Here is a 13,295-nt window from a genome sequence, read left to right as displayed (position 1 = left end):
AATTAGAGAGAGAAAATTTATATAGCTTACGCGATTCATATGAGATGGCAAGATTCGCAAGAATGATGACGAATATAAAAACATTCTCTCTTAAAGTTTGTAATTATGCACTTGGCTTGGTTTGAGCTGCAAGAAACAAAATAAACTTTCTCCTCGTCATTCAATTATGTCCCACTTGTTAACGATACACAAAAAATTCCTCAGTATTTATTTACTACGTATTATATTCAAATATATTTTTATATTGAATAAATAATTCGACAATGGCTAAAATGGTATAATAAAGTTATATATTTACTTATGCCAGCAAAAATATCAATCTGAATTTCTGAACCATTAACAAATGAAATGATAGTACTTTGTGTTTGACTTGAATATTTTTTTTCATAAAACTATATTTAAACTGGAGGTAACAATAATGGTACTAATTTGGCAAAAACAAATTATTTGAAATGATAGTACTTTGAGTTTGACTTGAATATTTATTTTAAAAATTTGGGTTTGACGTTTAACAAGTGTTTATACTTTGGACTAACAAATTTTTTTTTACATATTTAACAATTGCAGTATCGCAATTTAATTGACTCGAACAAATATTAATGTAAATTGGCCAAACTAAATGGTTCATGGAGCTATATCAGGATCTTGAAAAAGAATTACGAATTAATCAATATATGTCGTGTAACAGCCGATATGACGAACAATCATTCTTATCATTTGTGATATTGGATCATAAGATGAAAAAGAAAGAAAAAAAATATTAAAAGACATTTTATTCTTCATATATGTTTAAATTTTTTTTTTTTTTTTGCAAGAACAATCAAATTTTACCTAGAGAGTGATTCGGTTAAATTGGCCCAAACAGCACTAACGGCTCCATAATACTGTAGCATTTTTTCCATTGTCAATAAGTACACAATTTATTTATTTTTTGAAATCTAAATCATTTACAAATGGGGCAAATATACCTTTATAATGACGTAATAATTGGACCAATTGCTCCTTAAGAGATTGAGTTTTTTTTGTCGGCGATTAAAATTTGAACCATTCAAAACAAATCTTATACTGTAAATGTAATTTGGATAACACTTAACAGCAAATAAATTAGATGAAGACTTTATTTACAAGACTCCGTTTTTGTAGTTCTCTTCAATAATAAGGTCATTTTGTTAAAAAGCAAACTGACGTGTTCACTCCACTGACACGGACCGCCCGACAAGGACAACCCGCCAAAACTCTGACGCGGAACGGTCGTCAACTCAAAAGAAGACCTACAATCGTCCTCCTCCTCTCCTCCATTTTCCTCTCTCTCTGTGTCTCTCTCTCTCACACACACACACAAGCCCACATGGCTAAACTATACTCCATGGCGGCAGTGTCCATGTTAGACTATGCACAAAGAAGCTGAAATTCGATGAACATTCCAAAAAAACCTCACTTTTATTTTCGTGGTGGTAGGTGACTACGAATAAAGAGTTATCATGAAATATGATTACTTGATTAGCCTTTCTTTTGTTAATTTATGTTAGTCTTTTAACTAATCACAAAGGATTTTGAGTTTTACACATCACATCCTCATCCACTACCATTATTTTATTCTCTATAATGATTGTACTGTAGATTATATTTCAATACCTTCCTTCTCATTGGCTTTGATATTTACAATTATATATTGATTTTTATCATGTCTTTATCAATCCCATTTCTTCTTTTCAAACCCTAAGACTTTAATTGGAATCTTTTACTCAGTATAGCTTGTTTCCCAATTTTGCCCAATTTCCCACTCTGACTCTCTCTGTGTTCTTCTTATTTTTGGGTGCAGGGTTTTGGGTCATCACTGACTTTTGTTTAGGTAAAAAGAATTCAATGCTTTTTTCCTTCTTTTTGGTTATAATTTGATTCCAGATATTCATATAGATATACTGCAAATTGGGTGTTCAATTTTTTCTATTTTCTGCTCTGTGTAATTTTGATATATTTTTTGAAGGTGTTTGTTGCTCAAATTCTTTTTGAATGGCGGAATTGGTCTGGCCGAGGTTGTACAGCTGCTATAATTGTCGAAATCATGTCTCGCTTCATGATGATATAGTTTCTAAGGCTTTCCAGGTGAAATTAAAGTTCATAATATCTTTGTTGAATCATAGTTTTCGGATTCAATTGCTTTTATGCCCTCTTTATAAGTTTTTCTCTGGTTTTTGCTTATATACATGTTATGTATAAAAATCACAAAATTATGAAATTTACCAAGGGAAAACACATATAAGTGGGTTAATTACAAAATGAAAGAGTCTGATCATTCTTCAAAATGATGTTGTAGTTTATGTACATAGTTTATGTACAACTTTTCGGGAACTTTCTTTGTCTTGCATCCAATGTCATTGAAACTATGTTCGGTAGCATGGAAATGGAATTGCAGAAAATTAGTTCATTTAGTTGAAACAATCTCATTGTTCTGTTTTAGGCTTGATTTTTATGAGTACTTTGTTTGCTACTTCTAAAACACATAATCATGTTCAACATTTTTCCATAATCTTGTTGATAGGGAAGAAATGGCCGAGCTTTTCTGTTCTCCCATGCAATGAATGTAATTGTTGGGCCTAAGGAAGACAGGGAGCTCACGACTGGTCTTCACACAGTTGCCGATGTGTCTTGTGCTGATTGTCGTGAAGTGTTGGGTTGGAAGTACGAACGAGCTTATGAGGCAACTCAAAAGTACAAAGAAGGGAAGTTTATACTTGAGAAAGCGAAAATTGTAAAGGAAAACTGGTAGCCTTCTGTCAATGTCCTCATTCCATTTGTCTCGACTCTCAAATGTTGTTGTAAGTGTCTTGATTCTTCCTAATGTTCATCTTGTACAGAAACTTGTCATTGTTGCAATGTGTGCACTTTCACCGTCTTACATGTATGAATGTTTCAACAACTTCTTTTGTTAATAAAATTGAACCGTCATTCTTGTCTCCAATTCCTCGTGTTATACTGTAGTTAACTTCTGATAAAAATACATTGGCTGCTCTGTCCGGAAGATTTGTTATGATGCATCATGGTAGTGAGCTTCCCAAGCTTATACAAGTAGTTATGGAAATGGTCTTCGGAGTTTGAGAACATAGAAGAGAAGCTGCATAATTAGTGGGGAAGTGTTTCATAAAAGCTATGAAGCTGAGTAAATTAGTGGAAGTGTTTCATAAAAACTATGAGGTCCTTTGAATTTAAAAAGATGCTGGAATTATCATAAGACCATCTTATTAACATAAGGATGTGGTTCTTATTAAGATTGTATGGATTTAGTTGCGTATAGAAAATATGGATGTGATTGCCTGAAAGGAAGAGGAAGTGGTAAAAATGGAATCCTATAGTTGTTTTGGTGTGTTCCTCAAGAGGGTTTTTAGACCCCTTCTGGCACATTCTATCTGGGTTTCAGGTTTGAAGATCGATTAAAGAGAAGGGGGAAAAAGGATGGAGGGACCGGGAATGAAGATTTCATCTATGTATCTACTTACTAAGTTTGCAGAAAATGGCCCCTCTTCAAGCTTCAATGGTTACTTTTTTCTTTTTGCCCTATAAAGAATGGATCCTAATATTTAGAAGACTGAAAATGCATTACCAAGTGTGTGGATCATGATGTTTAGATTTTTTTTTTTCAGTACCGGTACAGAATTGATAGTTATTGAAGCAGAGGTTAGAGTTCCAATTTTCATGAATGTTTTCATTCAGGTGCTTCATTGGTATTGATATGCATATCTATTTTTCTCGATAGACATGTATAATTGTGGGACTCCATTTTCTGGTTCTAGGTTTTGTGTGTAGCACTCGGTTGAAACAAATTTCTGATTTAGGCTTTGTTTGTTTCTTTGGAAAATATTTTTCTTTATTTTTATTTTTCGATGTTTGGCAAAGGTCTAGATTGAGATTGAGATTGAGGTCCAGTTCATCAGATGGTGCGTGTAATATAGTTTGCCGAAAATAGATGAATAAGTAATTTTTGTTAATTTTTATTTTTATTTTTATTTTTTCTTTATAAATATTTTACGACAACCAAATATCAAAAAACTCAGAAAATATTTAATGATCAAACAAACGGAGTAAGTATTATAAATTGTGGCATTTAGTATCAGTATCACAAACATGATCCCAAGAAGGTATGTTTAACAGAATTGGCATTAGTATTTCACTGCTGTTATGCTACATCTAAAGAGAGTTCCAAAATTGATAATATTTCCATATGTTGTTATTGAAGTACATATTCTGCATTGCATACTTCAAGTATATGCACCGTTGTTGACTACACAAACAATACATTGAAAAGAAATAAGGATGCTTGAACAGTGAATGTGTAAGAGAAGATGACTTTGAAAGCTGTCAGAGAGTAATGAAAGCAGAGTTCATGAAAATATTGCTACATTTGGGGAAAGTCTATCCAAATTGTAATAACAAATGCCTAGCTTGCAGTTAAAGAATATCTAATAGATGAATTATAAGCGAAGTCTAACTTCAAAATTTTATGAAAAAGATGAAATAAATTGTTAAAATCTTAAAATTCATCCTTCTCTATGAAAGATTTGTACTGATTAGAAGTCACCACCTTATATAACATATCGCTTTACCCTGAAACCCAAGCAGAGGACCAGAAAATCAGAAGCCAATGCAGAAAAAGGAAGAGTATTCCACTTATTACCAGTTAACACACATCTACTCGAATAGAGATTGTTTACTATGAATCAGTTGTTCATCAACAATTCGACTTCATAATTGTTCAACAAGCCAATCAAGCCTAAAGTAATAGAGGGTAAATTATACAAACCTCTTGGTTGTCTAAATAATAGGAACCTCCCTCTAGTTTTAAAAACAATAGTGACCTCTATGTAGTTCTGGTCTAAGTAACACCATCTTCTACTGTCATTAAATTCGTTACTATTATCCGCTGATATCATGGTTTGAAATTGAATTAAAACTCAATTTTGCCCTTAGAAAATAGAAAGCCTGTTGTCCGTATGTTGTAATTGTAATGATAAATAATAGAGTAAATTACACTTACACCTTCTGAAATTTGTCCTATTGACAAATATATACAAATTAACTTAGTTTTTAACAATGATACTCCTACAAGTTTGCTAAAGTTAACAAAGACACCCCCAATTGTCTCTTACCACTTTGAATTGAAATTATTGCCCTTGGACTTGTTAGTTGATGTGTTTGAACCAAGAATTACTTTTTAAAACCTTTACAAGTTATTTTATTAGACCAAATTAACCCTCACTACCATTTGCTTCATTCTTTATCAACCAAACTATATATAGAGAGACTATATATACAAGATACATATATATATAAATTTACCGATTACATACCATTCTTACCAACTATATAAATATAGTAGGATAAAGATGTAAATAAACTCATTTACTTTAATCTCCGTCATTCTCTACAATAGTAATTGTGAGAGATAAGCATTGCCTTAGTAATTTGACATAATTAAAAATGATTTAACTTAATTCTTCCATTTCTTACAAAGTTGTAACTAAAAAAGACAATAACCTATGTATTATATTTCTTACTATAAGTTTTCTATTTATTATCAGCATTTTATTGGATTCCAACCTCATTAACATTTTATCGTCAAAGAATATGATTTATTGTTCTAATTACATGATTGGAAAGGAAAAAGAACTTAATATATAGAAAATGACATATTAATTATAAAGAATTGGAAAAGAGCATTTTAAGTACTAGTAATTTTCAGATTCGATACTTATTCGGGGTGAATTCATCGGTCTCCCTATCATTATTCATATATATATAGAACAATGATAGAGAAACATAATAGAAGTCCCCGAATAAGCCCCGAAACATGACTTGTCTTTGCTACGTCATTTACGTAAGCACATTCCTAGGAAATAAATTGTTTAACTAATTAAAAGACAAATTTACCTTCAATATTCAACCTTATCTTCATTACATAGGCTTCACATTCTTTCTTTACGGCTCAACTCTCTTGACATTTTTCACTTTTTCTCTCTCTAACAATTTACCCATATTTCTTCTCTAAAATTTTTGCTAAGTCTTTTCTTACTTAATTTATCTATCTGTGACCACTTTATACTTTTCTAGTTTTTGTCATCTGTATGGAACGGGAATTGAACCCGCGCCTGGTGGATTCACAATCCATTGCCTTGATCCACTTGGCTAATTCAGAGGCTATTGTACAACCTGTAATGAATTTTCCTTTTTTGCAATTGCGAGCATCGAGGTAAGCGACGATTGCCTTTGTCCGGTGAGATTATCTGGACGAGGACGAAGAAATCCCTCCAGCTGGATAATTAGACTCTCCACCTACTTCACCTACTACAGGTACCAAAAAGTCCATACGGGCAGAGAATGTCTCTATTCACGCCTTCTCATGCCTCTTCAATCGAATCTAGAATAAATTAGGTCACGTCAGGAGTCTAGTGGACCGTTTTTTAAGAAAGGTAAGCTCTCTGCATTACCAATATGAAGTGAATAACACAACACGGAAGCAGGTCATGATTTGGCCACGTGGAAAGCAAATCGGCAGGCTTCCATACGAACCATACCCTTTACCATTTCTCTCTAAAAAAATTATCCAATCTCTCTTTAAAATTATCTCTTCTCTATCTGGCCACCACCATCTTAATTTATAAATTCACCTTATATCTCAAAACCTTTTAACTTTTCATTCTTTTTCTGTTGTTTTCTTTCTCACCAAGTTAACAAGTCACCAATTATTGGACATAGACCAATAGACCCACTTTGATAAGTTTGGAGATTAGGGTTTATTGTGCAAGAGAGATGCCACAGAGCGCCTCGTAGATGGACAAATTTAAAGATTTCTTTAGGAAGAGATATGAGTAAGGCTGCAACTCGGGCTGAGCCAGCCCGAATTTACCCGAGCCCAGCCCGAAATTTTTAGGGCTTGGGCAGTGTTTTCTGTTCTAGGTCTGGGCTTGGGCTAGATATTCTAAGCCCGAATTAAATTCGGGCTGGGTTTGAGTTGATATTATATAAAGCTTGAAGCCTAGTCCGAGCCCAGAAATGGTATATTTATTTTAAAACTATGTTATTTCACAAGTGTATAATAGTTTAGTTGGTAGTGTGTTTGGGATTTTTCTTGGAGGAATGTTGTTCGAGTCCTTGTAGTTGCACAAATTTCTTATTTTTTACATTCTGAATACAGAGGCGTGGGCTCATGGGCGGGCTTGGGCAGGAGAAGTTAATTATGGGCTGGGCTTGGATGGCTGGGATTAGGCTTTAGGCAGGCTCGGGCTAGGCTTAGGCAAAAGATTTTGTACATGGGCTGAGCCCGAATTAAGTCTTCAGCCCGCCCAACCCGCCCGAGTTGTAGCCCTAGATATGAGATGGGAAACAAATGAATGGTGACAATGGTGAGAACAAATTGATGAAGAAGATATAGAAATTTCCCAAATCTTAATAAGAGAAACCAAATAGAGTTTGAGAGAAAGAAAGTTGCGAGAATTTATGGGATAAAGTTTCAAATCCAAATTTTAGAGAGAGAAAAAAATTTGGGTAAAGGGCAAAAATTCATGATTAAAGGTTCGTTGAGACCTCAAGGAGAGAGTTGAGTCCTGTAGAGAGAATGTAAAGGTATGTAATGAAGCTAAAGTTGAATATTAAGGATAAATTTGACTTTATATTAGTTAAAAAATACTTTCTTGGGAATGTGCTTATGTAATTGACGTGGAGAAGATAAGTCACGTTTCGGGACTTATTCAGGGACTTTTATTCAATTACTCTCCCATTACTCATACACACACACACACACACACATATACGTACTTGAATTTGTTAAAATGGTATTATTTGTCTCATGCTAGCTTGCATATGTTAATTAAATCTTAGCTAGTGACAAAATATTTTAAAAGGACACAGAATAGATTACTCAAATAATCACTAAATGGCTCTGATACCAAAAGGGGAAGCGCACATTAACTTAAAATCAGTGAAGCATTAAAATCGATAAGGCGGTGTATAACCGACCAAACATATACAAATATAAAACAGAATATATAAAACAGAATAAATTAATTAAGGCGGTGTATAACTGACCAAGTAAATATATATATTAAAGCAAATAAAATAACTGAATATTCGACTTGAATTAACAACAGAAATTACAATAGATAATAACTTACAAACTGATATGTTACTGATAGTAGTCTAATGTATACAACATACTGTTGGTGTATTACACTCAGAAAGGATGAAAAGAACTAAACTGAATATTACAATGAGAAAATATAATGAAGACTGAATTCTCTCTCAAACGAAGCCTGATGAGCAATGAAACTGACCACTGTATTTATAGGCGGGATTGGAGACATTTGAGGCGTATTTTCCGGCTTTCAAAAAATAACTTTTGACTTTTCAGATTGCTTTTGACTGTTGATGAATAGTGAGTTACTATTCCTGTCGTTTGTGCCGACGGTTACTGTAGATGAATAGTTCCTTGTCGGGAGCAGTGTAGAAATAGTGATTCTACCGATAGATACTGTAGAAATAGTGACTTTGACCTGTTACTGTAGTACTGTTGATTTTTTCCCAAAAAAAAATCCTTAGTAAGGATCATAGTAGGGATTTTAACTATCTTGGAATACTGGGTCATCATAGAGGTTGGTAACTGGGTAACTGGATTCTTCAGCAGAGGGGGTATCTTCTGCTTCTTCTTTTTCTTGTGACATCTCTTGGATGCGATTAGTTAAATCTGCAGCAATTTTCTTGAGTGAATCCAACTCTGATTTGGGAGTGGATTTTCGTGACTTTGAAGTAGAGGTCAATTGTTTTGACTGAGTAACTTGCTGTGGTGGAGGAGTAGCTGTGACTTGAGCAACTGTAACTGGAGTTGGAGCAACTGTAACTGGAGCTGGGAATTCTTCTTTAATATAATCAAGAATCCTGGCAATTTTGAAAGCATCCCACCATTTGACATAGTGGCGACGAATGACTGTGTTTCTTTGAATATCATATAACTATTTGAAAATCCAGCGAACTTTGTATTTGCAGGAAAATAAGAATAGAATTGGGAACTGAGAGTTATGTTTACTGGTTTTGTAAATTGTGTGGAAATACTTGACTTGATCTGCTAGAGTAAGGGGTAGGATTTCTGGAATGGAGCCAAATAATGACCACCATTTAAGAAACCAGGTAGGAATAGGTGATTTGTAATTAAACTTGTTATCAAAACAGAGGAACCATGAATGGGTGAATGAGGGATTCTGGTGAAGTAAAATGACAAACCAAGCTGTCATGTAATCATGATAATTGTATGAGTAATCATGATCTGGTAACTGTTTGGTTGTGACTGGATGGGATCCCCATTCATCTAGAGACATGATCTTGATGATGTAGAGGGAATGGTAGATGACTTTTTTGGGGTTGTTTTTATCATAAATGGGGTTAATCCGAATAGAATTAGTGGAATATAAGATATTCTTGTAGAATTGGAGTGACTTGAAGGGCTGACTGGCACAATAATGGAGATTAGGAGGGAAATAGGCTTTGACTAATTCTGCAGGGTCGGTTAGGTGACTCAGGGAAGGCTCAATATAGAACAAAGGGGAACAAGGTTTTTCTATATAATCACTAGGTGACTTTGTGTAAGCAGGTGTTTGTGACTGGGATTTGGTGGAATCTGAATAAGGATTTGGGGTTGGATCAACTAGGGCTGATCGGTAATTATGTGATGAAGTAAGTGGTTGAAATCTGTTGGTGACTGCTAAAGCAGAGGATTGTGACTGGGTTTGTGATTTGGTGACTGGGGTTTTACCAGAGCAAATGTCGAAAGGTTTAACTAATTGGGGCCTCTGGGGAGGCTGTCTGTCCGCCATTAGATTTCTGCAAGAATTCTCTTGTAAGAAAATCTGGAATAGAATTGTTACTTCCTTTGATATATTTTATATCAAAATCAAATATACTTAACATAGCTTGCCACCGGGCAAAAATCTGTTTAGAAGCAATATTTTCAACATCTTTTTCTAAAACATATTTTGCACTTTGACAATCAACTCTGACTAAAAACTTTTGATTCAAAATATCATCTTGAAATTTACTAATACATAAAATAATAGATAAAATTTCTTTCTTAATAGTACTATAGTTACTTTGTGCTTTTGTCCAAACACCAGAATGGAATCGAACTAATTGTTCAGGTGCATTGGGATTGACTCGTTGCTTGAGGATGCCACCATATCCAATGTCAGAGGCATCAGTTTCAATTATTTTGAAAGAATTAGTAGTAGGAATGCCAAGACAAGGCAATGACTTGACATATCGCTTAATAGATTTAATTGTATCAGTATGGACAGAGGTCCATGGAGGAGGGTTACTCTGCAGTCGATCAAATAGAGGCTTGCATTGTTTACGAAGATCTTTGTAAAAATCAGCAATGTAGTTTAGAGACCCTAAGAATCGCTGTAATTGTGACTTCTTTAAAATTTGATTTGAGAATTTATCAGCAAATTGAAGAGACCTATCAATAGGACGAATTTGCCCTTGATAGATATGGTAACCAAGAAACCTGATATTAGTTTGGAATAACTTGATTTTTGTAGCAAAAACAACAAGACCATTCATTTGAATAGTTGCCAGAAACGATTTCAGATGTTTCCAGTGTTCATCAATGGACTTGGAATATATAAGAACATCATCAATGTAAACAATGGAAAAATGACTATAAGGATTGAAAATATCATTCATGATATTTTGGAATTCACTAAGAGCATTTTTTAATCCGAAGGGCATTACTTTCCATTCATAATGACCAAATGGAGTAGTGAAGGCAGTTTTGTATCTGTCTTTCTTGTGAAGACGAATTTGCCAAAATCCTGACTTCATATCAAATTTGGAGAAGATTACTGCTTGACTGAGGCGACTAATAAGATCTTTTTTATTGGGAATAGGATATCTAATCCATTCTAAGACTTTATTTAGAGGTTTGTAATTGATGACTAGGCGGGGAACACCTCTTTCTATTTCAGAATTTTTCTGAACATAGAAAGCTGGTCACGACCAAGGTGACTTACTCTTTTTAATAATCTTCTTCTGTAGAAGATCATTAATCTCTTTTTTACAGAATTCCATGACTTCAGGGCTTATTTGGATAGGCCTTGCCTTGGTCGGAATATGCCTTCGCTTAAACCCTTTAATGTAAGGTAACTTCACATAATGTCTTTTTTTGTGCCAAAAAGCAGTTGGTAGATCAGAACAAACTGTATTTTTAATTTGTTGCTCAAAATCTTGAATTTTTGTTTTGAGGATTGGTTCAGTTAACTGAATATCAATTCTTTTGTAATTCACTTCTTCTTTTAAAAAACTCAACTGTTGAGTTTTACTTTGAAGCAGATTTATTGATTTAGACATAGATGAATCAATTACTGATTTTAATTCGCTCCTAGAAGGAGGACTAAGGAATTTAAACTGAATTTTGTGTCCAAAAGGGCGAGTAACTAATCCTTTATTATCAGTAGTAAAGGGATAGAGGAGATAGATGAATGGAATTCCTAAAATAAGCTTGTCAATCATACTTTTGACCAATACAAATGATGTTTTAAAACATACATTGTTTTGGCAAATACGAGCTTTAGAAAGCTTATATTTTATATCTATTTTACTACCATTAGCTTAGCTTATCCTTTCAGAGGTTTTCTCATAGTATTTAGTTGGTATGAGACCTTTCTGAATGCAATTAAGATTAGCTCCTGTACCAATCAAAGCAACGACTTCTAGTTTGAAGTCTTTGTTGATGATAAGTGTAACTTTAGCATACCATTTTTGAAATGAAATGTGACTCAAAGTTTGGAGTTTTTTAGAAGTTTCAGAATACTGTGAATGTTTTGAATCTGCCGAATGAGCAGAGGCTTCTTCATCAGAGGATTCAGAAGATTTTTTTCCTGTAAAGGAAAAAGCAGGATTTTGTTTTAATTCCTGAATATCATTTGTCATAACTTGGTGATTTGTCTTGAGATTTTTAATCTTAGTTTTTATTATATTAATTTCTGTTTGAAGGTCTTGAATAGTGACTTCTTTTGGTTTGTTATTAAATCTTTCCAAAGTTTTATATAGACTAAAATTAGGTTTACTAATTGTTGGGGCTTCAGGTTTTGAGTTTCCAAATAATACCTTAAGTTTTTTAAGATATAAGGTTTTTAACTCAGGGTCATCTACCTTATTGATTAAATCAATAAGTAGATGTTCTTGTTCATTATTTTTTGTGAGGACATTAAGTGACTTATTAGGATTGCAGCAACTATCTTTACATCCTAGTGTAATATTAGGAGAACTAGGAGAAGCATCAGATGACTGGGAAGAGGAACCAACTTCTGGATCACTACTGCTATCAATAATGTCTTTTAACTGGAGAATTTGGTAAATAGATTCTTTAATTTCACTAGGGATTTGTAACTGATTGATCTTTATCTTTGCATAGCAATCCTTTGCAAAGTGACCTAGACGACCACATTTGTGGCATTTAACTTTGCTAACATCTGTGGTAGTAGGGGTATTCTTTTTCTTAAAACCCTTTTTACTAAATTTCTTTTTAGTTTTGGGTTTTTGGGAATAATATTCATTTTTTGGAAAGACTGGTTTCTTGTTTTTGTAGTTCCTACGGTAACCTTTGTAACCCTTCTTGTGTGATTTGGGATGCTGTCGAGAGGGAGCTATGGGTGGAAGACCATATTGTTCACAAAAGGTTCCCATTTCATATTTAGCTCTTTTCCTATCATCTTGAAACTGGTTACTAATTTTCATGTCAATACACATCCTTAATCCTTCTTTTTGGATTAAGCTGATGATATTGCCATATGTGAGATTATCATAATCAATGTTACCTGTGGCTTTACTAAGAGTATCTCTAATCTTATGAGCAAAGAGGTTAGGTAATTCATTAATGAATTTTTCTTTCCAGAATGGTTTGTTACTATCATCTCTCATCATAACTCTGGATAAGAATACATCTTTATACCATCTAAAATCACTCATGGTTGTACAAGAGAGATTAGTAAGTTAATCATGTATTCTGGAGGTGATGTTACTTGTAGTACCTATGAAATGGTCAACTATGGTGTAAACAAGGGTATTAACACCATCAGGAATAGCACGGCCTATGGTTTCATCAAAGATGGGAAGACCATCATTATCCTTTTGAATAACATTTTTGATCTGTGTTCGAGAATCTTCAGTTAGGTGTTTTTCGCACCAAGATTTTAACATCCCTGAAAATCCCGAAGCAAGAAGATTAACTATTTCAGGTTGACTAAGATTATATG

At 33.7% G+C, this 13,295-nt stretch overlaps 1 protein-coding gene across 1 annotated transcript; it reads left to right on the top strand.

Moving 5' to 3' along the window:
* The first annotated feature begins 1,258 nt into the window (after window positions 1–1,258).
* On the top strand, window positions 1,259–2,962 carry LOC132312786 (protein yippee-like At4g27745). Its single transcript, XM_059811288.1, has 4 exons — window positions 1,259–1,454; window positions 1,823–1,852; window positions 1,988–2,106; window positions 2,543–2,962. Exons 3-4 carry the CDS (start codon window positions 2,014–2,016, stop codon window positions 2,768–2,770), a joined length of 321 nt encoding a protein of 106 aa, XP_059667271.1. The 5' UTR covers window positions 1,259–1,454; window positions 1,823–1,852; window positions 1,988–2,013; the 3' UTR covers window positions 2,771–2,962.
* The last annotated feature ends 10,333 nt before the right edge of the window (window positions 2,963–13,295 follow it).

This window comes from Cornus florida, unplaced genomic scaffold (assembly GCF_030987335.1).
Source record: "Cornus florida cultivar Cherokee Brave unplaced genomic scaffold, ASM3098733v1 CherokeeBrave_3.0.0_Hap2_Chr06, whole genome shotgun sequence".
NCBI classification, from domain to species: Eukaryota; Viridiplantae; Streptophyta; class Magnoliopsida; order Cornales; family Cornaceae; genus Cornus; species Cornus florida.
This window is presented reverse-complemented; position numbering and strand designations above follow the sequence as displayed.